This window comes from Rhinopithecus roxellana, chromosome 5 (assembly GCF_007565055.1).
Source record: "Rhinopithecus roxellana isolate Shanxi Qingling chromosome 5, ASM756505v1, whole genome shotgun sequence".
Classification (NCBI taxonomy): Eukaryota; Metazoa; Chordata; class Mammalia; order Primates; family Cercopithecidae; genus Rhinopithecus; species Rhinopithecus roxellana.
In genome coordinates this window covers 160,841,072-160,868,290 of record NC_044553.1, presented here as the reverse complement: position 1 = coordinate 160,868,290, position 27,219 = coordinate 160,841,072, and the positions used below count along the sequence as shown (strand labels likewise).

At 51.0% G+C, this 27,219-nt stretch overlaps 1 protein-coding gene across 3 annotated transcripts in view; it reads left to right on the top strand.

The window, feature by feature from the left end:
* The window catches only part of MOK (MOK protein kinase), a 75,502-nt gene extending 51,973 nt beyond the window's left edge, over positions 1 to 23,529 (top strand). The window contains exons 5-12 of one of the 3 annotated variants that reach the window (XM_030930180.1): positions 382 to 460; positions 574 to 622; positions 1,391 to 1,566; positions 18,573 to 18,674; positions 19,615 to 19,788; positions 20,501 to 20,615; positions 22,708 to 22,908; positions 22,997 to 23,529. In XM_030930180.1, coding sequence (XP_030786040.1) covers positions 382 to 460; positions 574 to 622; positions 1,391 to 1,566; positions 18,573 to 18,674; positions 19,615 to 19,788; positions 20,501 to 20,615; positions 22,708 to 22,908; positions 22,997 to 23,077 — 977 coding nt within the window. In that variant the 3' untranslated portion in view covers positions 23,078 to 23,529. Of the gene's footprint in view, positions 1 to 381; positions 461 to 573; positions 623 to 1,387; positions 1,567 to 16,815; positions 16,853 to 18,572; positions 18,675 to 19,614; positions 19,789 to 20,500; positions 20,616 to 22,707; positions 22,909 to 22,996 lie in introns of those variants that run through there. The other 2 variants (XM_010353623.2, XM_030930181.1) reach the window with 2 other exon arrangements.
* Positions 23,530 to 27,219: the final 3,690 nt, after the last annotated feature.

Genomic DNA, 27,219 nt, shown 5'->3' with positions numbered 1-27,219 from the left:
CAATCTTCAGCCTCAGCCTCCCGAGTAGCTGGGATTAGAGGTGCCCACTACCACACCGGTTAATTTTTGCATTTTTAGTAGACATGGGATTTCACCACGTTGGCCAGGCTGGTCTCAAACTCCTAATCTCGTGATCCACCCACCTCAGCCTCCCAAAGTGCTGGAATTACAGGCGTGAGCCACTGCCCCTGGCCAGTATATGGAATTTTAAATGGTATGTTTTGTAGGTACACTACATATTTCCTAAGACTACTTCAGATTATTTTTTACAGGGGAACTTAGATTTTCACACATCGTTAAATAAAAATGGATTATTTTTATTTCAAAAAAGAGGATATGTACCATCAGTAACCATATTTGCCTATTTCCTTGATTATACAGGGAGAAGATACCCATTATCAGAAAAAACAATTATGCACTATATGTACCAGTTATGTAAGTCCCTTGATCACATTCACAGGTATGCTCTTGGAGATTTGACAGCTCTGAAATTAATAAGATGTGTTAACATTCAAATTCAAGAATTTGAATAAATGAAGTGTAATTCTATTTTTCCTTTTATACTGAATGCAGAAATGGAATATTTCACAGAGATGTAAAACCAGAAAATATACTAATAAAGGTAAGAGCTTTTACATGAAAGCTGGGTATCAGAATAAAAGCTGAATAGAAAACCTTTCCCTGAAAGGTTTTCTCCTCCTGCTGGAGGAACTTTCAGTCCATGCAGCTAGACAGCCTATTTGTTACAGTAATTTTTTTCCCTCTCAGGTTGTAAAAAATGGTTTATTTAATAAATGCCATCCACATAACTGACTGCACCTGGAAGAAAATAATAGAAAGTACCCTTCTCACACTGCAGACAAAAAGGAACCCCATTCTGATGGGCATTCGATCCCTCTAGCCGGAAATGTGGCAGAGGCAGGATCTGAGCTCAGGTCCGTCTCACTCCCAGGCCACTAAACTACCTGTGTTTAAACCGTACAATTTGCTGTTTCCCAGCGCCTGTCACTGGCTGTCAGCAGGGTCCTCTGAGGCTGTGTGGCTAAAAGAGCCCTTGATGGGCAAGCTGGCAGCATGACTGGACAGACTAGTGTGTGTCGTTCATTTGTTGAAGCGCCGTGAGTTAACCATTTTCAAATCCGTAGACATTTGGAAATATATGTAAAACATAGCCAGAATATTTGTAAACTTGTTCCACTGAATAGACACATCACTTTCTTAATCTGCTGGAGGCACTTTCAGGTGCTCATAAAGCCAGTAATTTGTATTTTACAGACTTCTTTAGATGCTAGTAATTTTCCTGCTGGTGCATAAATATTTGGAGTGGTTTGTATTACGATAGCCACATAATGGGACATTGCTTGTCCTTGCTTCTCTCCCCTTCCAGCAGGATGTCCTGAAATTAGGGGACTTTGGCTCCTGCCGGAGTGTCTATTCCAAGCAGCCATACACGGAATACATCTCCACCCGCTGGTACCGGGCCCCAGAGTGTCTCCTCACCGATGGGTTCTACACGTACAAGATGGACCTGTGGAGCGCCGGCTGCGTGTTCTACGAGATCGCCAGGTAGCGCCAGGCCGGGCTCCTGCCTGGTTCCTGCAGCGGGAGGGGCCCTTACAAATGTCATGGTCATTCTGGTTTTACTTTCTGTTTTACTGTTTTTAATTTAACAGCAAATTGACTAGGCTTTCGTTTTACTTGTTGTACATATTTGGCCTTGCCTGGCCTTCCCGGAGAAGAGCACCAGTCCTCAGTTGTTCCCCCTCCTGCACACCCTGGCGGTGTGGGCAGCCGCCTCCTTGGGCTTGCTGTGAAGTGCTTGATGGGGCTGCCATGGGGAGGGGTGAGCCGGGCCTCCCCTGAGAGGTGCAGTCATATCAGGTAGGGTGCCCTGGCCACAGGTGTGAGGATGAGGCACTTTCTGGCACAGTTGGATTCTAGAAAGCCCCAATCCCACCCCTCCCTGCTCCAGCCTCCAAACCTCCCACTCCCCCCAGCCCTTGGGAAGGAGCAATGGCCCGGGGACGAAGAGATGGGGGCTGGTCCCACTCCAAGGTGAATGGTGTTGAGTTGAAGAAGTGCATGGGGGTGGAGGGCTGCACCTCTTGCTCCCAGTGGGCCTCCAGGCAGGTGGCAGTGAGGTTAAGGTCTGGGGACGCATCTGAGGGGTCAAAGTCTGGTCCCACCTGTTCAACAGACTGGTACAGAAATGCACTTCAGGACATATTCTCCTTTGATCCAGATGGTTCATACTGGTAACTTTTCATTTTGGAAAGCTGAATGGCAATTTCACTGCAGCCAGAAGTGTCAACCGAGAGTCCCTTCTCATGAGCCCAGGTCCTGTGAATTCATCTGGAGGAGGCAGATGTCTGGAGCACAAAGCCGCCCGCATCTCACCAGCACACAAGGTGGCCCACGGTGCACCAGCTACCGAACTGGGCTGACGCGCTTATCTCCCCGCTTGGAGCTGTTTCCTGCTCACCTGCATTTCCTCCTCTCTCCTTTCGTCACAAGATCCTGCCATTTTCTGGAATAGAAGCTAGGCCTACCACCAGAGCTATATTTTTTCTTTTTTTTGAGACAGAATCTTGCTCTGTAGCCCAGGCTCGAGTGCAGTGGTGCGATCTCGGCTCACTGCAAGCTCTGCCTCCTGGGTTCAAGCCTGCCTAAGCCTCCCAAGTAGCTGGGACTACTACCAGCTACCACCACACCCAGCTAATATTTTTTGTATTTTTAGTAGAGACGGGGTTTCACCATATTAGCCAGGATGGTCTCGATCTCCTGACCTTGTGATCCACCTACCTTGGCCTCCCAAAGTGCTGCGATTACAGGCATGAGCCACTGTGCCTGGCCCAGAGCTGTATTTTTAAATATTCTTTGTGGCATGTAATATGAATTGAATTTATTTATACAAGTTTAAATTCTTTATTTTTATTTTTATTTTTATTTTTATTTTTTTTTGAGATGGAGTTTCTCTCTTGTTGCCTAGGCTGGAGTGCAATGATGCGATCTCGGCTCACCGCAGCCTCCGCCTCCTGGGTTCCAGTGATTCTCCTGCTTCAGCCTTCCAAGTAGCTGGGATTACAGGCATGCACCACCACGCCCGGTTAATTTTGTATTTTTAGTAGAGACGGGGTTTCTCCATGTTCGTCAGGCTGGTCTCGAACTCCCGACTTCAGGTGATCCTCCCACCTCAGTCTCCCAAAGTGCTGGGATTACAGGCATGAGCCACCGCGCCTGGCACAGGTTTAAAATCTTGTTCCCACAATTCCAAAAATCTATAAAAGCTTTGGAAACCAAAAGGTTTCTTGGGACTCATTTATTGACAAAACCTGACCTGCCTCATGCTGAATTTGTCAGCACAACTTCTCTTGGCTGATGGGAGGCTCACTGTGGGGTTATTTATCACGGTTACTGTGAATTAGTCACATTTCACCACAGACATCATGCCGGACAGATGTGGGAATGGGGATCTGTCTTTGGCCTATTAGGGAACACATGTCGGACCTATTGGTAAAGAGGAAACAGAAAGGCACAAGGGAGAGTGGAGCCTCCCAGCGGCTAGGGTCGCTGTACGCGCCAGGCTGAGTTCCTCGTGTTTCGCGTGGTGAGGGTCGCCGTACGCGCCAGGCTGAGTTCCTCGTGTTTCGCGTGGTGAGGGCCGCCGCACGCGCCAGGCTGAGTTCCTCGTGTTTCGCGTGGTGAGGGCCGCCGCACGCGCCAGGCTGAGTTCCTCGTGTTTCGCGTGGTGAGGGCCGCCGCACGCGCCAGGCTGAGTTCCTCGTGTTTCGCGTGGTGAGGGCCGCCGCACGCGCCAGGCTGAGTTCCTCGTGTTTCGCGTGGTGAGGGCCGCCGCACGCGCCAGGCTGAGTTCCTCGTGTTTCGCGTGGTGAGGGCCGCCGCACGCGCCAGGCTGAGTTCCTCGTGTTTCGCGTGGTGAGGGTCGCCGTACGCGCCAGGCTGAGTTCCTCGTGTTTCGTGTGGTGAGGGCGCTGCACGCGCCAGGCTGAGTCGCTCCTGTTTCGTGTGTGTGAGGGTCGCTGTAAGAGCCAGGCTCAGTTCCTTGTGTTTCTTGTGGTGAGGGTGCTGTATGAGCTAGGCTCAGTTCCTCATGTTTCGTGTGAGTGGGCCTGCCTGGTCAAGGGGACCAGGCAGAATAGAGAGACCCATGGCCATGTCCTGACTATAAGGTCAGCCAAGAGAAAGGAAAAAAAGACCCAAAGTCAGGCAAGCAAGTTTTTATTAACCTGCCAGCTGCCCCCTTAACAGACAGAGGAAGTAGCCCCAAGCTTATAGAATGAGGGATTTATATTGGGGAGGGGAGTTTGAGGGAGTTCTTTGGTATGGCCGCATCCCAGGGTTGGTTTGTTTTTATTTTTTTTTATTTTTGTTTTTGAGACAGAGTCCTGCTCTGTCGCCCAGGCTGGAGTGCAGTGGCGCCATCTCAGCTCACTGCAAGCTCCGCCTCCCGGGTTCACGCCATTCTCCTGTCTCAGCCTCCCAAGTAGCTGGGACTACAGGCGCCCACCACCACGCCTGGCTAATTTTTTGTATTTTTTGTAGAGACGGAGTTTCACCATGTTAGCCAGGATGGTCTCCATCTCCTGACCTCGTGATCCACCCACCTCGACCTCCCAAAGTGCTGGGATTACAGGCATGAGCCATTGCGCCCGTCCATCTCAGAGTTGTTTGCTGGTTAATTTTGCCACATAGCACCTTGTGATGTTGATGGTAGCAACTAGATGAAGAGCAGGAACTTACAGGAGGGTGTAGGTAAAGTTTGTTTATGCTTCCCAGGATCTTCTGCTGTGTGGTCTGGATGGTGTGTAAGTGGGGTTTGCTTATTGCAGCAAGGTCTGATGAGTGAAGTCTGCTGGCTCTGCAGCAGCGCCTAGATAAGAGCTTAGAAATGTAAAGAGGCTTGGGGGAAGGGTGGGTGGCACAGAGAAGGGTTGCAGAGCATTAGAGGGAGGGGTGGGCAGCGCCAAGAGGCTTTTTTGGGGCAGTTTGTCCCTAACTTCCCAGCCCTTTGGTAGGTAATAGAAGAGGGGGCCGCTGCCGTCTGGCTGCTTCTTGCTGGGAAGGGGCGACGGTCGTGGGGGCAGGCTGGACAGCAGGCTGGACAGTAGGCTGGACAGCAGGCTGGACAGTAGGCTGGACAGTAGGCTGGACAGTAGCGACTGCCGTTCTTGGATCTGCTCGTATTCTTGGAGCAGCATCATATCTTGTATTGTCCTGTGGGTGAAGGCTCTGATACGGTCCAGTAAAAACTGAGTGAGAAGGTGTAGGAGACAAGGCTGAATGCTAGAAAAAGAAGAATGGTTATGGCTAGGCCTAGAGGGGCGTTAGCCATGGAAACCAGGTACTAAAGGACCAGGGGGCCACGCTGGCCATCGGGGGACATTTTCTTTAATTTTTTGTGCTTGGTCCTTTAGTCTTTTTACAGAATCTTGTACTAAGCTAGATTGGTTATGATAAAAGCAACACTGTTCATCTAGAAAGAGGCGGAGTCCTCCCTTTTTGGCTGTGAGTAGGTCTACGTCTCTGTGGTTTTGAAGAACCGCTGCTGCTAAAGAATCTGTTTGTGATTGGAGAGTTGTAATGGATTTGGCTATCTCTTCCAAGCTATCTGTGAGGTCTTGGGAGGGGACTGGTAATAGGAAACAGAGGTGGTTAATCCTGCAGTCCCAGTTCCAACTTCCGTAGTCACTCTGAGGGCTACTAATAGAGGTATGAGTTGTATCGCACGGCAGTGTCGGATAGGGGTATTGGGGTACTGGGATTGGTAGGGGTTGGTCTCCTAGGGCAACGTTGATTTTGGACAGAGGAAAACCAGGGTGCAGGTGCCCATCCAGTTAGAGGGGAGGCAAATGTAAGTTGAGGTACCACACAGGAAAAGTATGCCTTGGCTTGGTAGGCAGAACTGGTTGTGTATGCTAAAAAGATGTACTGTTTTGTTACTCTCATGCATCTGTACTCCTAGGGTCCCAGCTAGAGCTGCTGCTGTAAGTGGTTGTAAAGGGGTATTTGCTTTAGGCTGGGGGCTTTGGGGTCTTTTTTCCCAGTGTAAGAGGAAGCGTTTTGTGTCCACTAAGATCCATGTGGGAGTGTTGATGAATGTTGGGATAAGGACACAGTCGCGGGTGGCAGGTGCAGGGGTGGTGCATGGATAGGGGAGCCAAGGGAAGAAGGATAAACAGGGGAGGTGTCAGCCCTTGCAGCACTCTGAGTTTTTGTTAAGGAGGTGGGAAGTGTCAAGGGCTGAGGGGCTAGAGAAACGAAGCTTGTCTTTATTGTTGGTGGCTTTGAGAGTAGTATGTTCGGTGGAGGGTTTGAGTTGTGCAGTGTAAGTTGCACAGTTTGGAATTTAGGTGGCTGAGGGGAATGCCTGAGGGTAGATGTCATTGGCGCACAGTGGTGCTAGATAGGATAAGATTGTGTGGGTTGTTATGGCTCCTAATATGCCTTTATCACAGCTGCGGTAGGGGGATAGGTTGTGTAAGTAGGGATGTCAGGTTGTCACAGCTAGACCGAACTCGCTGGCTAACTGGGGGGAGATTTTTGTTAATGCCTGTGTGTCGAGTTTGAGGGGGGCTGTTAATGAGGATTTCAGGATGGTAGGTTACTTGGGTGGAAGTCCAGTTGTAGGCTGAGGCAGGGATTGCATTGTATGTTGTGGAGAGGAGGGATACGCAGAGCCAGCAGTCTCTTGCCAGAGAGGAATTGGAGTTTTTTAGTAAGGAGTGTGTGAGATTAAGTGTTCTGTATAGGTGTTCAGGGGTTGTAGGTATTGGTTGGGCTGAAAGAAGGGTTGGGGTATTGATTATAAGATGGGTTAGAAAGGCAGAGAGTGAGCAGAAAAGTAAATAGTTCGGTTTCACCCAGAGTGAAGCCATAGAAAGAGCCTTGGAAGAAAAGGTTGGTTATACACTTGAAAAAGGCCTCCAGGGTGTTGTTCCATGGGTGGAACCAGGAAATACCTTGTGAGAGGGTGTGAAGGAAGAGAGTGAAGTGGTAGGATAGACAAAGGCAGGGCATCTAGGGAGGATGTGGCAATGTTTATTAGCGACTGTGATTCCTGCTATAAGGGTAACCATTAGGCAGAAGGCTAAAGTGAGGGAGACTTTTTGGCTGGTATTCGAATTGGAAGGAATTACACTATATAATCCCACTGCAAACAACAGGGTAAGTAGTATAATACCTGCAATTAAGGTATAATAGAGTGTCTCCATTAAAGGAAGCTAGTTGTAACAGTAGTTTAAACCTGTTTGAGATAGATGGATTTACGGATGTGAAGTTTCTTCTGGGATGGATGTAAGGTGGAGTTGGGTTGGCCCAAGGAGTGTGCTGGAATACCAGTTACAAGTTGGTGAGGTGCTGGTTGGTGGATCGGAGGTGGGAGTTCTCTTTAATCTGGAAAGGTGATACCAGGGGGTATGTCCTCAGAGTTTGGCTGCAGTAGGGGTTGTGTCACACGTGTCCGTGGGAAGAGACCACCAAACAGGCTTTGTGTGAATAACAAGGGTGTTTATTTCACCTGGGTGCAGGCGGGCTGAGTTCGAAAAGAGAGTCAGTGAAGGGAGATGGGGTGGGGCCGTTATAGGATTTGAGTAGGTAGTGGAAAATTACAGTCAAAAGGGATTGTTCTCCGGTGGGCGGGGGCAGGGGTCACAAGGTGCTCAGTGGGGGAGCTTCTGAGCCAGGAGAAGGAATTTCACAAGGTAACGTCCTCAGTTACGGCAGGGACTGGGCATTTTCACTTCTTTTGTGATTCTTTACTTGCTTCAGGCCATCTGGATGTACACGTGCAGGTCACAGGGGATATGATGGCTTAGCCTGGGCTCAGAGGCCTGACATTCCTGTCTTCTTATATTAATAAGAAAAATAACATAAGATAGTATTGAAGTGTTGGGGCCGTGAAAATTTTTGGGGGGTGGTATGGAGAGATAATGGGCGATGTTTCTCAGAGCTGCTTCGAGTGGGATTAGGGGTGGCATGGGAACCTAGAATGGGAGAGATTAAGCTGAAGGAAGATTTTGTGGTCGGGGCAATATTGTGGGGTTGTTAGAAGGAGCATTTGTCATATAGAATGATTGGTGATGGCCTGGATGCGGTTTTGTATGAATTGAAAACTAAACGGAAGACACAAGGTCCAAATAAGAGAAGGAGAAAAACAGAGATTAAAGGACTAAGAATTGGGAGGACCCAGGATGTCCGATTAGAGAGTGCCCAAGGGGGTTCAGCATAATTACTTGCTTGGTTGGTGGGTTTTTGGGCTCTGTCCTTGACAGAGTCCTCCTTTTTAAGTTGGAGGCGGAGCTTGGTGAAGTGTGTTTTTAAAAGACCATTAGTCCGTTCTACCTTTGCTGAAGATTGAGGACGGTAAGGGGTATGAAGGTTCCACTGAATACCAAGAGCCTGAGAAACTGCTGGGGTGATTTGATTAATAAAGGCTGGTCCATTATTGAACTGTATAGAGGTGGGAAGGCCAAACCAAGGAGTTATGTCTTACAGAAGGGAAGACACAAAAAAGGTGGTGGCCTTTTTTGACCTTGTGGGAAAGGCCTCTACCCATCCAGTGAAAGTGTCTATCTAGACCAAGGGGTATTTTAGTTTCCTGACTCAGGGCACGTGAGTAAAGTCAATTTGCCAGTCCTGGGCAGGGGCAAATCCCTGAGCTTGATGTGTAGGGAGGGGCGGGGGCCTGAACAATCCCTGAGGAGTAGTAGAATAGCAGATGGAACACTGAGAAGTGATTTCCTTGAGGATAGATTTCCACGATGGAAAGGAAATGAGAGGTTTTAAGAGGCAGACTAGCGGCTTGTAACCTACATGGAAGAGGTTATGAAATGATGACAGAATAGAATGGGCCTGTGAGGCTGGAAGGAGATATGTTCCTTGGTCCAAGAACCATTTGCCTTGTGTGGGAAGAGATTGATAGGTGGAAGTTTCCAGTGGAGGAGTAAATGGGAGTGACTAATGAGAAGGAGAAAAACTGCCATGAGGGATAGAAGTTGGAATGCTAGCTGCTTTTTTAGCTACCTTATCAGCATAAGCGTTGCCCTGAGCGATGAGATCTGACGCCTTTTGATGGCCCTTGCAGTGAATGACTCCAGCTTCCTTTGGAAGTAAAGTGGCCTGGAGAGGAGTTTTTATTAAAGAGGAATTAATGATGGAGGACGCTTACATAGTGAGGAAACCTCTTTCAGCCCATATAACAGCATGGTGGTGCAGGATATGGAAGACATATTTAGAGTCAGTATAACTATTGATGCATACTTCCTTTGCAAGAGTGAGGGCTCGAGTTAAGGCAGTGAGTTCGGCTTGCTGAGAGGCAGTGGAGCGGGGCAGAGCAGTAGCCTTAGTGATAGATGTGGAAGATACTATAGCAGAGCCTGCCTTTGCTGGTAAGTGGCGATTAGGCCTGGTGGAGCTGCCATCGGTAAACCAAGTGTGATCAGAGTAAGGAACAGGAAAGAAGGAAATATGGGGAAATGGAGTGAATGTCAGGTGGATCAGAGAGATACAGTCATGGGGGTCAGGTGTGGTATCTGGAATAATGTGGGAGGCCAGATTGAAGTCTGGACCAGGAACAATGGTAACTGGGAGACTCAACAAAGAGTGAGTACAGCTGAAGGAGCCGGGGAGCAGAAAGTATATGCATCAGGTGTGAGGAAGAAAATAGATTTTGGAAGTTATGAGAATTGTAGAGCGTGAGTTGAGCATAGTTTGTGATTTTGAGGGCCTCTAAAAGTATTAGGGCAGCAGCAGCTGCTGCACGGAGACATGATGGCCAGCCTAAAACAGTAAGGTCAAGTTGTTTGGACAAAAAGGCTACAGGACATGGTCCCGGCTCTTGTGTAAGAATTTCAGCCGCACAGCCCTGCACTTTGGCTCTGTGTAATGTAAAAGGGTTGGGATGAGTTAGGGAGAGCTAGTGTGGGAGCAGCTTCCAGGGCTGTTTTTAAGGAATGGAAAGAGGAGTGGGGAAAGGATTTAAGATTTATGGGGTCAGCTAGGTTTTCTTTTGTGTTTATATAGTGGTTTTAGGATGGCAAAACCAGGTATCTAAAGGTGAAAGTATTTAACCATGCCCAGGAAGGAAAGGAGTTGGTTGTTTTGTAGAAGGGGTTGGGGTTTGGGAGACTAGCCGGACGCCATTAGCAGGGAGGGCACGTGGGTTTTCATGAAGAATTATGCCAAGATAGGTAACGGATGAGGAAGAAATTTGGTCTTGACTGAAGTAATGGAGGCTGTCCTTGAAACCTTGCAGCAGTACAGCCCAGATAATTTCCTGAGCCTGATGGGTGTCAGGGTCAGTCCAAGTGAAAGCACAAAGAGAAGCTGGGATGAAGGGTGCAAAGGAATAGTAAAGAAAGCATGTCTGAGATCCAGAACAGAATAATGGGTTGTGGAGGGAGGTATTGAGGGTAGGAGAGTATATGGGTTTGGCACCACGGGGTGGCCAGGCAAGACAGTTTGGTTGATAAGGTGCAGATCCTGAACTAACCTGTAAGACTTGTCTGGTTTTTGGACAGGTAAAATGGGGGAATTGTAAGGAGAGTGTATAGGCTTTAAAAGGCGATGCTGTAGCAGTCGAGTGATAACAGGCTTTAATCCTTTTAAAGCATGCTGTGGGATGGGATACTGGTGTTGAGCGGGGGGTAAGGGTGATTAGGTTTTAATGGGATGATAAGGGGTGTGTGATCGGCTGCCAGGGAGGGAGTAGAGGTGTCCCATACTTGTGGATTAAGGTGGGGAGATACAAGGGGAAAATGTGAAGGAGGCTTTGAACTGGGGAAAAGGGTAGCAATGAGGTGTGGCTGTAGCCTCGGAATAGTCAGGGAAGCAGATAATTTAGTTAAAATATCTCAACCTAATAAGGGAGATGGGCAGATGAGGATAACCAAAAGGGAGTACATAAAAGAATAGTGTCTAAGTTGGCATCAGAGTTGGGGAGTTTTTTTTGTTTTTGTTTTTGTTGTTTTTTTTTGGAGACAAGGTCTCCCCCTTTTGCCCAGGCTGGAGTGCAATGGCACGATCTTGACTCACTGCAACCGCTGCCTCCCAGGTTCAAACGATTCTCCCGCCTCAGCCTCCCAAGTAGCTGGGATTACAGGCGCTCGCCACCACACCCTGCTAATTTTTGTATTTTTAGTAGAGACGGGGTTTCACCATGTTCGCCAGGCTGGTCTCGAACTCCTGACCATGTGATCTGCCCACCTCAGCCTCCCAAAGTGCTGAGATTACAGGCGTGAGCCACCACGCTCAGCCCGAGTTGAGGAGTTTTAAAAGGTTTAGAAGCCTGGCTGTCAATACCCAGTTATGGAGGCAAGGGAAACAGGCCCTTGAAAAGAAGGTAATGTGGAGTGGGTGGCCTCCGTATTGATTAAGAAGGGGACGGACTTACTCTCCACTGTAAGAGTTACCCAAAGCATCTGTGATGGTGCAGGAGGCTTCCGAGGTGATGAGGCAGATTAGTCTTCAGCCACTAAAGCCGAGAAGATCTAGAAAGGAGTCAGTCAGAAAGCCTTGGGCCAGAGTTCCAGGGACTCTGGGAGTGGCTGCCGGGCGAGTTGGACAGTCTGATTTCCAGTGGGGTCCCGCAAGATGGGACACGGCTTAGGAGGAATTCTGGACTGCGGGGATTTCTCGGCCCAGTGACCAGATTTCCAGCACTTGAAGTAAGCTCCTGGGGGAAGCAGTCCTGGAGGAACGCCTGGCCACTGCGGTTCGGGCGTTTGGAAGTTCTTGTGTCCTGGAGATGTGGCTGAGGTTTGTCTCACAGTGGAGGCAAGGAATTACAATTAAGAAATACGTTGCTACTTGGCTGCCTCTACTGTATTATTGTACACCTTGAAGGCAAGTTTAATCAAGTCCTGTTGTGGGGTTTGGGGGCCGGAATCTAATTTTTGGAGCTTTTTCTAATGTCTGGAGCAGATTGCATAATAAAATGCATATTGAGAGTAAGATGGCCTTCTGGCCCCTCTGGGTGTAGGGCGGTAAAGCTAAGGGTTGTTGCCAAATGGGCCATGAACTGGGTTGAGTTTTTATATTTGATGAAAAAGAGCCTAAACGCTAACTGATTTGGGAGAGGTCAGATAAAGAAAGCGGAGTGTTAACCTTGGCTATGTCTTCAACTCCAGCCGCCTCTTTAAGAGGAAATTGTTGGGCAGGTTGGGGAGGCCTAGTCTCCCCACGCAAAACTGTAAGCCAGACCATGTGTGAGGAGGGGAGGTGATAAAAGGATGACAGGGTGGGGGAGCGGAGGCTGAGGAAGAATTGGGACCTGGCTCAGCGTGGCGAGGAGCAGCCTGGGGAGGAGAAGAGAGGTCAGATGGGTCTGTAGAAAAGGAGGATTCAAAGGACTCAGAGCTTGGGGTGGGGTCCCGCTCTGTCGCCAGGCTGGAGCACAGTGGCACAATCTCAACTCACTGCAACCTTCGCCTCCTGGGTTCAAGTGATTCTTCTGTCTCAGCCTCCCGAATAGCTGGGACTACAGGTGTGCACCACCATGCCCGGCTTATTTTTGTATTTTCAGTAGAGAAGGGGTTTCACCACGTTGGCCAGGATGGTCTCGATCTTTTGACCTTGTGATTCACCTGGCTCGGCCTCCCAGTGTGCTGGGATTACAGGCATGAACCACTGTGCCCAGCCAGGTTAAGGGTTTTTAGAAAAACATGTTCTCCTGGTAGGATGGTCTGGTCAGTGAGGCCTTTATGTGGTATTGGGAGGGCCTGGTCAGCCTCTTTGCAGAGGAGGTGGCGGATGAGGGAGAGTGTTGGGAGGTATTCTCCTAATTGAGAATCAGAAGGAGGCCTGTTTTATAAGAGGAAAGGGCGTCCATATGTTAATTCAAATGGGCTGAGTAAGGAGGGTGTCTTTGGGCTGGCTCTGATGTGGGCTAGAGCTATGGGTAGGAGGGAAGTCCAGGGCCTTTGGACTTCTAGAGTGAGTTTGGTCAACTGTGTTTTAAGGATTCCATTTGCCCTTTCCACTTTTCCTGATGATTGGGGTCGATATGGGTTATGGAGGCGCCACTGGACACCGAGGGACTGGGAGAGCTGTTGAGTGATTTGGGAAATGAAGCCAGGGCCATTGTCTCATTGAATGGAGCGAGGGAGACCAACCTAGGGATGACTTCTCATATAGGGATCTGGGAGACTACTGCGGCTTTTTCTGAAGAGGTAGGAAATGCCTCCACCCACCCAGAGAAGGTGTCTGTAAGAGTGAGAAGGAATCTTGTTGTTTTGACAGGAGGCATCTGAGTGAAGTCTATTTGCCAGTCTTCCCCTGGGAGTGTTCCTCTTAGCTGGTGTGTAGGAGTAGATGGGGAATGGGGGGCTCCTTGAGAGGAAGTGACAGAGCATATATGGCAGTTTGAAGTTACGCTTTTTAGTGAGGTAAATAGGTAAGGGGAGTAGAAATATGGGTGGAGGAGGAGATAGAGAGGATGTGCATCAATATGGAGGGATTGGTAGAGAGATGTCAGGATTTTGTCGGTGTGTCCCTGGGGAAGGTCTGGCATCTGGTCCTTATCTATCCAGCCTCCCTGGAGGAGGGCTCCTTGTTGTAGTAATGAGGCTTTTTCAGTGCGGAAGTCTTGAGGTTGGATTGCACGGGTAATGAGGAAGAGGGAGGCAGAAGCGGAAGAAAGGGAGCCTTCTTTTGCTGCCTCATCGGCCTTTCTGTTGCCTCTTGAGATTTTATCTGTTCCTGTTTGATGTCCCTGACAGTGTATAACTCCTGCCTCCATTGGGAGATGTACAGCCTGAAGGAGTTGGTAAATAAGGGGGCCGTTAGTGATGGGGTCCCTTTGGCAGTAAGGAGTCCCCTCTCTTGCCGGATGGCGGCGCGGGAATGAAGAATGTGATACGCATATTTGGAGTCTGTGTAAATGTTGACTCTTTTGCCTTTGGAAAGGGTTAGGGCTCTGGTGAGAGCTATGAGTTCTGCTTTTTGAGAGGAGGTTCCTGGAGGTAGGGGCTTAGCTTCAGTTACTCGGTCAAGGGAAACAACTGCATACCCAGCAATTTTGGGGGAGCTGGTGGGCCCGGAGGAGGAGCCATCTATAAATAGTTGGTCATCGGGGTTGGTGAGAGGCTTGGAGGAAATGTTAGGAAAGTGTGGCTGCAGGTGATCTAGGATGTCAGTGCGAGAATGAGTAGGAGGAGAAGAAGACACAGGGAGGAAGGATGCTGGGTTAAGGGGAGAACTTTTGGCAAGACTGAATTTGGGATTTTTGATAAAGAGGGCATGGAGTAATCGAATCCGGGAAGGAGGAGGGGAGCCTAATGGTCGGGAGGAGAGGAGATCCTGTAGATGATGAGGACTGCAGACGGTGGTATTTTGACTGAATGTGAGTTTCCTGCTTTCTAGAGCTAAAGCGGCCGCTGCTGCTAGTGCTCTAAGACAGGTTGACCATCCTCTGACTGTGTTGTCTAATTGTTTGGAGAGGTAGGCTACAGGAGCAAAGGAAGGAGGGTCTCCCTTCTGTTGCGCTAAGACACCGAGGGCTATTCCTCGGCTCTCAGCAGTATAGAGAGTGAAAGGTTGGGAGATACCAGGTAGGGACAGAGCTGGTGCAGTGACAAGAGCGGTTTGAAGTCTGCAGAAGCTGGGGAGTATGTTATGCGAGGGATTTAGAGGCTCATTGAGAGGGCCTTTGGCTGCTTTATAGAGCGGGTGAGCTAGGAGGGCAAAGGTGGGAATCCATATTCTTAAAAAGCTTGGTAGTTCTAGGAAGGAAAGGACTTTGCTTTTGGAGGAGGGTGCGGGCAGATGATCTATTAGTGCTGCTCGGGTGGGGGTCATAGCCTGGGCCCCAGGGGAAAGTTGAACTCGTAGGTAAGTTACTATGGAGGTGGAAAGTTGAGCTTTGGACAGGGAGACTCTATACCCTTTGGTGGAGAGAAAGTTTAAGAGAGTGACTGTGTGGGTTTGAGAGTCTTCTAGAGAGGGCTGCAAAGGAGAAGATTGTCCACATATTGAAGGAGACGGCTTAGGGGAAAGGTTTAAGGAGGTGAGATCTCGAGCTAAAGCTTGTCCGAAGAAATGAGGGCTATCTCTGAAGCCTTGAGGGAGGACAGTCCAGGTGAGTTGTTGTGACTGGAGAGTGTCAGGGTTGGTCCAGGTGAAAGCAAAGAGGTTTTGGGAATCAGGGTGCAGGGGAATAATAAAAAAAGGCATCTTTTAGGTCAACAGCAGTGTAGTGGGTGGTGTTAGAGGGAATGAGAGAGAGAAGTACATAGGGGTTAGGAACTATGGGGTGAATAGGAAGGACGGCCCGATTGATGGCTTGGAGGCCTTGGGGGAGTGGGTATGAGCCGTCTGATTTTTTAACCGGAAAGGTGGGGGTGTTATATGAAGAATGTGTTGGCCTAAGAAGACCACGTGAACAGAGCTTGTATATGATGGGCTGTAAGCCTTTTTGGTGGGTTAGGGAGACGGAGTATTGGGCGATGTTGTGAAATTTAGAGAGGTCTTTTAACTGGATTTTGATGGGGTCATGGTGAGCAGCTAGAGAACAGGTGGCGGTGTCCCATCCTATTGGGTTTATGAGAGAGGTGGGAAGTGGGTGCTGGGGAGAGGGGTCAGGGGCTGGACTAGTAGAGAGGAGTAAGAGGGACTCTGGTTGAGGGAGGCAGAAAAAGGTGACAGAAGCTTTGAATTTGGCCAAAATTTGAATTTGAATTTGAATTCTAAATTGAATTTGGTTTTGAATTTGGCCTAGGAGGGGGTAGGGCAACGAGGCATGATAAGGAAAGAGTGTGAGAAAACAGTATCAAACAGAGAGCAAGTAAGGGGTCTGATGGTGCATGGATGCAAGATGAGTCCATCATCCCCCATGACTGAGACCTGAGAGGGATGAGTGGGTCCTGAAAATTCAGGCAAAGCCAAGTAGGTGGCCCTGCTATCGATTAAAAAAGAGATCAGCTTACCTGCTACTTGCAGAGTTACCCTGGGCTCTGATGCAGTGATGGCAGATGGGGCCGGAGGCCCTGGCCCGTAGCTGCAGGAATGCAAGCGATTCTTCACATTTTGTCACGTTAAAGGGGTGGTGGCTCTGAGGAGCAGGCTTGTCTGTCCGTTTGCTGAGAGGACAGTCGGACTTCCAGTGGCTTGTCTGCTGGCTGACTGGGCAAGGGCTCTTTGGCACTCGAGGGTTAGGACATGCCCGTGCCCAGTGGCCTTCTTTGCTGCCCTTAAAACAAGGCCTGGAGGGTTGCTGCTATGGGGTCTTTTGTGCCCTTGGGTAATATGGCTGAGTTGATGCACAGCTGCTGCTAGAAGCTGGTATTTAGCACGATTTCCTTGGGCTTTGTCTAATTTATTTTGCTCATCCCTGTCATTAAAGACTTTGAGAGCCAGGTTAAGGAGGTCTCGATGTGGGGTCTGAGGGGCATCTTCAGCCTTTTTAAGTTTGCACCAGATGTCGGGGGCAGTTTGGGAAATAAAATGGGTGTTAAGAACAATAGTTCACTACTTCTCAGGAGGCAGGATCGACACAGGTATATTTTTGGAGTCTCTGTAAGGCAAGAAAGGAATTGGGCAGGGTTTTCGTTGGCCTTTTGGGAGCTTCTTTTGAGTTTTTCGAAATTTACAGCCTTATGGCCAGTTTTGTTAAGGCCTGCAATGAGGCAAGTAATCATATGATTACAGGAGGCCTGGCCGGATTCTGTGGGTTGGTAATTCCAGGTAGGCTTTTCTCAGGGAAACTGCAGCGGCCCCTACTGGCCTAGTAGGATCTTGCCGATGGAGGTCATCAGCATGGGCCTGGGCTGCAAGCCACACTCTTTCCTTTTCTTCCGGAAGGAGGGTAGAAGACAAAATAATATAGAGATCATGCCAAGTAAGTTCATAAGACTGGATGAGATATTTAAATTCTTTGATATAAGTGTCGGGATCGGAGAAGGACCCGAGACATTTCTCAATTTGGGAGAGATTGGAGAAGGAAAAGGGGATGTGGACACGGACGATCCCTTTTGGCCCCTGACAATTCCCGGAGAAGCAGCAAGGGACCAGGCTGCTGGGCATGGTGGGCTCGAGAACGAGTACGGGGTGGCGATGGGGAGGACTCAGAGTTGGAGGCGGGGTGGCTGGAGAGAGGGAGAGAGAGGGAGAGCCAGAGTGGAGGTGTACAGTGGGGGGTCATGCTGTTCCGGTGGAGGATTAGGATGTTGTCGAGCAGGGGAGAAATCAGTGGGATCAAAGAAGGGAGAAGTCGTCAGCTGGGGCTATTGAGATGAGGGGAGCAGGAGGCCAGCCGGGTTTGGAGCAGGCGAGGAGAATTTGGAAAGTACAGCAGGACTGGCGGAGGGAGGGACAACTACGGACGGTAAAGAAAGCCTGAACATAAGGAATCTCAGACCACTTCCCACAGCAGTGGCAAAAGTTGTCTAAGTCTCTGAGCATGTTGGAATTGAAAGTGCCATTTTCAGGCCATTGGGAGCCATGGTCTAATTTGTATTGAGGCCACGCGGTGTTACAGTAAAAGATAAGCCTTTTAGGGCAGATTTCTGAACGGAGGCCAAGAGTACTGAGATTGTGTAGGAGGCACCCAAGGGGGGTGGTTTTAGGAGGAATAGACTGAGAGACTCCCATAGTGAATGGAAGGGAGGGGGTAGAGGAAGAAGAGACTGCCGATGACGTCCCCTTTCCCTTGGAACTTGTCCGGAATAGAGGAGGTAACTGCCGTGTTAGGCGTCCCTGAAATGGAGGAACCAGAGGCCCGGAGGGCAGAGGAAGCCCTTGGCCCAGCCACGGTCTTTCGGAAACGGAGAGATGGATGGTAAAGAGTTCCAGGGAATGGCAACAGTCTCTTTTTACTCACCCTGGCAGAGGCTTTGATGGCGGATGAAGTCACCAGCAATGGGAGAGTCTAGGAGATTCTCTGGGTCTTCGGCAGGTTCAGGGAAGGGGAGATTGGCCAGGAGAGGGAGGCAGAGAGGGAGAAAGAGAGAAAGAGAGAGAGAGATTGATAGTGAGTGAGTCCTGGCCAGAGTCTATCCCCCTTTCCGGGTTTCGGCACCAGAAAGTAAGGTCAGCCAAGAGAAAGGAAAAATTGACCCAAAGTCAGGCAAGCAAGTTTTTATTAACCTGCTGCTGCCCCCTTAACAGTCAGAGGAAGTAGCCCCAAGCTTACAGAATGAGGGGTTTATATTGGGGAGGGGAGTTTGAGGGAGTTCTTTGGTATGGATATCCCAGGGTTGTTTGCTGGTTAATTTTGCCACATAGCACCTTGTGATGTTGATGGTAGCGACTAGATGAAGAGCAGGAACTTACAAGAGGGTGCAGGTAAAGTTTGTTTATGCTTCCCACAACCTCCCCCTATGCGGTCCAGATGGTTTGTAAGTGGGGTTTGCTTATGGCAGCAAGGTCTGATGAGTGAAGTCTGCTGGCTCCGAAGTGGCACCTAGATAAGAGCTTAGAAATGTAAAGAGGCTTGGGGGAAGGGTAGGCGGCACGGAGAAGGGTTGCAGAGCATTAGGGGGAGGGGGGGCAGCACCAAGAGGCTTTTTTGGGGCAGTTTGTCCCTAACACTGACCACAGTGCCCCTTGTGCCCTTCCAGTCTGCAGCCCCTCTTCCCTGGAGTAAATGAACTGGACCAAATCTCAAGAATCCACGATGTCATCGGCACACCTGCTCAGAAGACCCTCACCAAGTTCAAACAGTAAGTGTTGTGCTCTGAGAGTGGACGTGGACTCACTCCCCTGCCAGGACCTGCGGCAGGGCCAGCCCCTCCCTGTGCCTCCCTCAAACCCCTCACTCTCAGGGCTCCAAGTTCACTTGAGGGCCAGTGAGTGGCTGCTCAGACAGAGCCCATCACTTTAAGGGGTGTCAAAGGTGAGCTCTTCCTTGAGCATCACAGAAAGATTTGTCACAGGCTTTCTGAGGGCCGGGGAGTCAGGCTCTGTTCCCTGAGTAATTTAAACAGGACGTAGAAGCCTTTGGGTGGAAATGTTCCCCAAGCACAGACCATAGGTGGTGAAGGCTTTCTGCAGCCCTCCATGGCCCTGCTGGCGGGACCAACACCTGGAAGAGGTGTTCCCAGACTCTCAGGGGTCATTCTGATGAAGCTGAGGCTGGGGAGTCGGGACTCCCCACGGAGGGCCTGTGGGCTGAGGGGCGAGTAGCACCCAGCAGCCCCCAGATCCCAGGGAGGGAGAAGGTGGCAACAATTTTGGACTCTTCTTTTTTTGTTAAAGTTTATTTCATTCTTCTCATACGGGAAGGTAATATTAATCTTCTATAGGAAAGGTAGTTTTCTTACATTTATAGCATAACAGATCCCCCCTTTACCATAGACTATTTTAATAGATTTTTTTAAAGAGCAGTTTTAGGTTTCCATAGAGCCCTGTGCCCACGTGCACACAGCCTCCCCTGTGGTCAGCACCCCCTCGATGGTGTGTTAGTTATGGTCGATGAATCATGGATATCACATTACTGCACAGAGCCCATCATTGACATCAGGGGTCCCTCTTGGTGCTGCACGTTCTGTGGGCTGGGACAGGTGTAGACCTGCACCATGCAGGGCCCTTAGTCGTGACAGTGGACCGCCGGTGCGCTCAGTGACAGCATGACCGTTTATTATCATTGGGCTTTTAATACAGGTCGAGAGCTATGAATTTTGATTTTCCTTTTAAAAGGGGATCAGGAATACCTCTACTGACAACCAATTTGTCCCCACAATGCCTCTCCCTTCTGCACGCAATGGTGGCCTATGATCCCGATGAGAGAATCGCCGCCCACCAGGCCCTGCAGCACCCCTACTTCCAAGAACAGAGGTAGGCGCTCTCGTGGGTTCTGTGGGGCGGATGCAGGACCTAGCAAATGAGACCCATGGGCACACAGTGGGGCAAGGGACTGCCCTCTGGAGGGTCCGTGGTTCTTGGGAATCACGCTCTCTATCCTGAAGAGTGGTCAGGGCCTCTTGGGGCCCCCACCGTGCTGTGTTCTGACATATCCTTCCCAAAATGAGGCTGTTAGCAGCTCCATGGCAGGAGAAAGAGGGGCTGGCTGTCCACTTTGTGGTTGATGCCGAGGCTATGGGTAGTAAGCCTTCTAGAAGAGCCTGGTGTGTAGCCCTTGTAAATGGTGTGAACAGGATGCATTCTGAGATGTTAGAGCACTTTGGATGTCACCTGGCACTGGAAGTACCTGCTGAATGTGAATCTAAGACTTGTCTGCCCTGAGGTCATCTAATTCCATACCTCTGGACACTCCTGTGTGCATAACTGTGGAGGTGACAGTTTGATCCCAAACCGTGAGTCCCTGGGTAGGCAGTGCCTCTGGTTCATAGAGCCAGCTCTGTTCCTGGCCCAGAGACTGCCAGGCTGAGACAGAAAAGAAAAAAAAAAGGCCCCCTGACTACAGCTTATGCAGAAAAGAAGAGCTAGTGGCAACTCACACAGTAGACAAATTGGAGACAAAGAAGCCAACAGGCCATGTGCTCTGCGGGCTCTCAGTGGAGCTGCTCCGTTCTCTTCTTCCCCGTAGGAAAACAGAGAAGCGGGCTGTGGGCAGCCACAGAAAAGCTTGCTTTCCGGAGCACCCTGTGGCACCGGAGCCACTCAGTAACAGCTGCTGGATTTCAAAGGAGGGCAGAAAGCAGGTACTAAGTGAAATCGGAGCTGGAGACCACCCAGCTCAGCGGGGACTGGATGCCCTCAGGTGGCCTGTGTCTCTCTGAGGAGGATGCCACCTGTGGAGGCTGTGGCAGATCATGTTGTCAGTCGAGGCCTGAACAGCATGCAAATTGCTGGCTGCGTGTGTTGGGATGTCAGGGACCCCAGTTCTGTTTGCTCAAGCCCTTTCTGCCCCAGTAGCTAAGAATTGAGGACGAATATCCTGCGTGAGCAGGCCCAGAGAGGGGACCCTTGCATGAACTTTTGTGTCTGTCCTGATGACCACATGCAGGTGCTAGGTTCTATGCCAACGCACTGTGGAGACATCGTCTCTCAGAACGGCCCTGGAGGGAGGCGCCGAGAAGATGCAGTGCTGGCCCAAGTCACCCACCCAGCTGGTGACAGGCCTCAAGCCCTAGGCCCGAGTCACCGACCCAGCCGGTGACAGGTCTCAAGTCCTAGGCAGGCCACGCTGTCTCTGGCCCCAGATGAGCACTTCGTGCCATCAGTGGAGGTTGCGCACATTTTGGGTTGAGAAATGCCAGCTTCGCTCCTCAGTGCCTTCACCTTCCCACCTACCGTGTGGCATCCTAGCCCGGTGCAGCCCTGTGGCACCTGCTGGCAGGGTTGCACCAGTCTCCCAGTTCTGGGCTGGCACCCCAACAGTGTGACAATGTGCCCTTCCATCATTCATCTGTTTGGTCGTCCCTACGTCACTCGCTCCTCCCAGCCTTTACCGAGTGCTCCCTGCCCGCTTGGGAGCTGGGAACCCAGAGCTGCAGTCAGACTGCTCTCCAGAAAGCCAGGCTCCTGTGTCGCGTTGGCCCCCGATTTGACAGCTCCACTCGAATGTCCAAAAGACAAATGTGCTGAAACCCCTTCTCCCGATCTTTCCCCCAAATGTGCTTTTCCCTGTGGCTTCCCATGGCTCTCCCTCCTGGGCAGGCAACTCTGCTGACTGCCCAGGCCTCCCGTGGACCCTTCATCTCACAGGGGCTTTGCCTTCTTGCCTCCTACATCCTCCTCACCTTGCCTAAGTCACCACAGATGGCCTCACTACTGTCCCTGCTCTGCCTCTGCTCCCTCCTGGACAGAGGGTCTGCTTCAAACCGTTGATGTCACTCCAGGCCGGCATTCACCCAAGTCCCCACCCTCAGTCACATCCGAGGTCGGCATGCTTTCCTCTAAGGGCCCGACAGGAAATATTTGAGGCCCCGTGGCCGTGGGGTGTTTGTTACACTCCCCGCTTTGCTGCAGTGTGAAAGCAGCTAGAGGCAGCACATGAACCACATCGGGAGCTGCGTTCCAGTAGAACTGGGGACACTAAAATTTGAATTTCACATAATTTTCATATGCCATGAAACATTTTTTTTCAATTATTAAAAAATATAAAAACCGGGTGGGTGTGGTGGCTCACACCTGTAAACCCAGTGCTTAGGGAGGCCAAAGTAGGGTCACTTAGGCCAGGAGTTTGAGACCAGCCTGGGCAACATAGGTGAGACTACTCCCCCACCACCCCATCTGTTTTAAAAATCAGCTGGGTGTGGTGGTGCGTGCCTTTAGTCCCAGCTACTTGGGAGGCTGAGGCAGGAGGATTGCCTGAGCCTAGGAAGCTGAGGCTACAGTGAGCCAAGATTGCATCACTGCACTCCAGTCTGGGCTACAGAGCAACACCCTGTCTCAAAAAACAAACAAACAAAAAACAAAGAAACCCAAATGTAAAACCATCCTTAGCTTACAAGTCCCCCAAAAGCAGGCAGGTCAGAGTGTGAGACCTTGGAGCTAGAGTAGGAGGCCGGAGGCGTGGGCACCACTGCCCACGAGCCCTTTGCTGCCCACACTCCTCAGCTCGCAGTCTGCGTGCTTCAGGTTCCCCTGAAGGTTTGGCCTCCGCCGTGGGACTCTAGTGAGCGGCCACTCCCTTGGGGTGTCTGGGACCTGGTGAATGTGTCCCAGTCACATGTCATGGTCACGAAATTGTATTAGGCAAAAGCAGTACAAAAGAGCCTCTTTCATTTTTCCTAATTTCCATAAAGGGGAAAGCATTTGATGTCCAACTGGCCTCTGTTCTGTTTCAAGAAACAGTCCCTAAAGCAAGAGGAGGACCATCCCAAGAGACAAGGACCGGCCTACGCCATGGAACTGCCCAAACTAAAGCTTTCGGGAGTGGCCAAACTGTCCTCTTACTCCAGCCCCACGCTGCAGTCCGTGCTTGGATCTGGGACACATGGAAAAGCGCCGGTGCTGAGACCCTTGAAGTGCATCCCTGCGAGCAAGAAGGTAGCGCGGAGCCAGCTTCTCCGGAGGCGCTGCTCTCCCCCTGCCCAGGCCGCCACTGAATTTCCTGTCTGTAATTTTTCTTTGACAGACAGATCCGCGGAAGGACCTTAAGCCTGCCCCGCAGCAGTGTCGCCTGCCCACCATAGTGCGGAAAGGCGGAAGATACTGAGCAGCACAGTCGTCTCGACTTCCAGAGGCAACACCAGGCCCGATCGGGCCAGGCCTGGGCGATCTGCCGCTGAGACGCCACGGAGGGCTGGGGACGCACCTGCGTCCGTTTCGCGCTGGCTGGGGCTCTGGGTGCTGCCCTGCGCGCCCCCCGCACCCGCGGCCAGCGCAGCTGCCCAGGATGTTCTGGGCTAATATATTTGTAAAGCCACATTCTAGGGTTTTCTTTCATTTTCGTTAAGAATTTGGGGCAGGGAATATTTTGTAACTTTGTATATGAATCAAAACAAGCAGGCATTTCTGTGATCAGTTGGGCATGGTTGGAAGGTGGACTCACAGCGCTTTTCTGGCGCTGCGGGTCAGTCGTGGAGCACACCACCTCTTACCAGTGACGCTACTGGGCACCCCGACTTTTATTAAAGAATAAGCTGTCGTTACAGTATTGCATTTTAATATTCTCCGAGTCCAACATGTGTCCTTACCAGGCATTCCTTTATTTTAGCTTTTGTGGGCACATGAGGGGAATTGATTTTGTTGGGAAGGCTTTGATGTGGCTTAATTTTTTCTTTTTCTTTTCTTTTTTTTTTTTTTTTGAGGCAGAGTTTCGCTAGTTCCCCAGGTTGGAGTGCAGTGGCACGATCTTGGCTCACTGCAACCTCCGCCTCCCGGGTTCAAGGGATTCTGCTGCCTCAGCCTCCCAAGTAGGTGGGATTACATGCATGCGCCACCACGCCCGGCTGATTTTTTGTATTTTTAGTAGAGATGGGGTTTCTCCATGTTGGTCAGACTGGTCTCAAACTCCTGACTTCAGGTGATCCTCCTGCCTCGGCCTCCCGAAGTGCTGGGATTACAGGCATGAGCCACTGCGCCCGGCCTGGTGTGGCTTAATTTTCATTTGAAGAACCACTCAGGAAGCAGCATACACAGGCATGTCCTTGGAGCCCTGTGTGCTCCTCAGTGACTAGCCTGGCAAGGTGGTACGGGGCGCAGGGCAGGCCTGAAGAGTCTCTTCTGAGCACAGGCTTCAAGATGACCACGTTGTCATTTTAGCTCCTGGTGCCCACCTGTCTCTGGGGAGTATGGAGCCCTGCCCCAGGCCTGCCAGTGGGTGCTTTGAGCTGTTTGCCGAGTGCCAACAATAAGTTGGGCACCTTGTGTCCTAGAAAAAGAAACGCTTCCCCGTGGGGATGGGATGGCAACACTGCAAAGAAACCGTGGCACTGGCCGGGCTGCTGGCACAAGAAAAGTCCTAGTAAGTCCTCGTTTATCTTGGAAAGTAACTTAGTAATTGGGTCCTCCTTTTTTTTGGTCATCTTCCCAAACTTATGAGATATTTTTGAAAAAAGCTAAATTTCCCGGGCTTTAAGCCTCCTTGTTCCTCTGTTGAGACAAATCTGTGACACCCTTCCTTCATGTGCTCTCCAGTGGCTCTGGCCCCAGTCCCAGGCCATCTGACACGACAGTGGACTCTGGGCCACATGGAGGGAGGGCAGGCTGGAGGAGGAGGAAAGGGCTGGGAGCATGGAGCAGCGAGTCCATAGGTACAGGTGCCCGGTCTATGCCACATGGGGGTCAAAGGAGCCCGAGAAGAAGGGCAGATTACAGCCCGGAAGTGAGGCTTGCCATAATGTTCAGAGCAGGCCTCTCCCTGGGTGCCTTTTAACCCCATTTGAGACCCTGGTGCAGCCTTCAGGGTGCCCTTGCTGTAGGGGAGGTGTCTGAGCAGGGGGTGGCACCGTTCTGCCTCCACAGAGGGCCTGGGAGTCCCAGGGGAGTCGGACACCAGGGCCGTGGGCAGAGCCCAGCAGCAGGGAGGGCTGGGGGACAGAAGGCTAGGGAGGTAGGGGTGGTGGGGGGATGCACAGGTCATAAGAGAGGGACCTGTGGGTAGGGGAGTGGTGGCTAGGAGGGGCACGCCCTGTCCCCGGGCCTGGCTTCAGTGTCGGGCATGTAAACGGATTAAGTGTGTGTGTACTTGGGAAACGTGTTATTCCCTTTACATCTAAAATTATGAAGGGAAAGTCTTTACAGTTCTTCTGCAGGCCTTTTTGAGAAAGCAAGTGTGGTCTGCAGATGCTGGTGCCCAGGACATCACCTGCCCTGACTTCTGACTGTCACCCTCCTCGTGGTGGGGGCAGCAGGGCTGGGGGCTCTCTGAAGGCAAGAAAGTCCCTAGAGCAAGAGGAGGACCATCCCAAGGTCCGCCACTTGAGGCCCTCCTGGTTTTGTTAGACTCGGGCATAAACGCTCTGAAGCAGTGTAGTGACCCTGGCATGCCAGGGCCCAGGGCAGCTGGGCCTCCGGGGTGGAGGTGAGCAGGGAACCAGAGCCCAGCTCCACAGGCCCCCTCCATGAAGGCATGACGGGGGTCTGTGGCGCACAGCAGGGTTCCCACATCGGCTTCCCAAGTCCAAGGGTGGAGATTCCGAGGGTGATGATTTCCTGCAGATTTGGAGAAAAGGGAAATCCTGCCAGCCACCCTTGGACTTCCTGTCCTGCACTTGGCCCTCGCACCTGCCTGCTCTCGGCAGCAGGCGCTAGGATCCCCAGACCGCCTTAGCTGTGTGTGGTTCCGTGTGTCCGTCTGGGCCCTGTGATGGGGGCCAGGGCCGAGGGCAGAGGGGCCAGGCTGGCTCAGCCCATAGGAGGCCACCTCACCCTGCTGTCGCCTCTGCCGCAAACTGGAAAGCTCGTGAACCCTGGCTGGCCGGATTATTTCCATTCTTCTGTGCAACGCAATTGAAGCGCTTGAATTAGCCCCCACAGAACCCAGAACGGAAGCAAGGATGAGGCCTCAGCCGTCGTCCTCCCCATTCAAACACGTTCATCCCGCAATCCTCTGCTAAGCACCCACGTGCTGCCCGGCTGCACTGTCGCCCTTCTTGTGCGAGCCTACCCTCGTCCACCCGCCTCACCCTCCTGACCTTAAAGAAGACACCAGGCAGAAGCACAGGGGAGCCCAGCCACTCCCCACACTGGTGGGGGCGGGCCTTGCTGGCAGAAGCAGTAAGCAGCCATCTCCGTCTGGCACTCAGATGTGCATGCCTTCGTGTGACAGGCAGCAGCAGTGCGACCGTGACCTCCCGTCTCCTGCTCTGCTGCCCCCATACCTGCGGTGCAGCCAGCCTGCCATGAGGCGGCTAGAGTCCAGCTAGACCCACCCCTGGCATGGCCGACCTCTTCCTGGCTTTCTCTGGAGGAGCGTGCATTCTTCAACGCCGGAAGTGTAAGAAAGTGCAAGGGAACAAGTGAGAAAAACCCAAATCGTACCAGGGAAGTTCGTCTTTCCAGGGCGTCTGAATGAGGGCATGACCAGCCTTGATGCTGCCCCACTGCCGTCTGCCCAGGGCCTGCTGAATGCTTGAGTCCATGGTGACAGTGGTGGGGACAGTTACGAGGCAGTTAGATTTTGGAAGTCATCTTGGCCGACTTGGCTACAGAGCAGTCTTAGGAACAGCGCCATAAAAATAAGGATTTATTCCTGGCACAGATGCATGTAGAGTGAACTGGGGCATATCTGACAGCGTTAGTACTGTGATGGCCAAATGCAAACTGCACTCCAGAACCAGCGAAGGGTGACAGACTGGGCTGAGGCAGAGCCAGGACTAACTATCTCACTGATACCATCTTGGGGCCAGCACAAGTTGTGGACACAGCTGGGTCATCTGACCAAACTGCTCAAATCTTGACATAATTATTGTCCTGGTATTAAATTTCCACCCACCACTTTCCACAAACAGGAAACAGAATAAGGAGATGACCAGGAAGATTGCCAGATTAAGAATTCTAGACTTGGCCAAGTGCGGTGGCTCGTACCTATAATCCTAGCATCTTGGGAGGCTGAGGCAGAAGGATCGCTTGAGCCCAGGAGTTTGAGACCAGCCTAGGCAACATAAGGAGACCCCATCTCTACAAAATACCAAAAAGTTACCCAGGTGTGGTGGCACACATGCGTGATCCCAGCTACTCGGGAGGCTGAGGTGGGAGGATCACTTGAACCCAGGAGGTTGGGGTTGCAATGAGCTATGATCGCACCACTTCATTCCAGCCTGGATGATAGGTGAGATTCTGTCTTAAAACAGAAAATAATTTTAGACTTATTTTCAAAAGTAGTTCCTTCTGACTTCCAGATACACCCGCGGG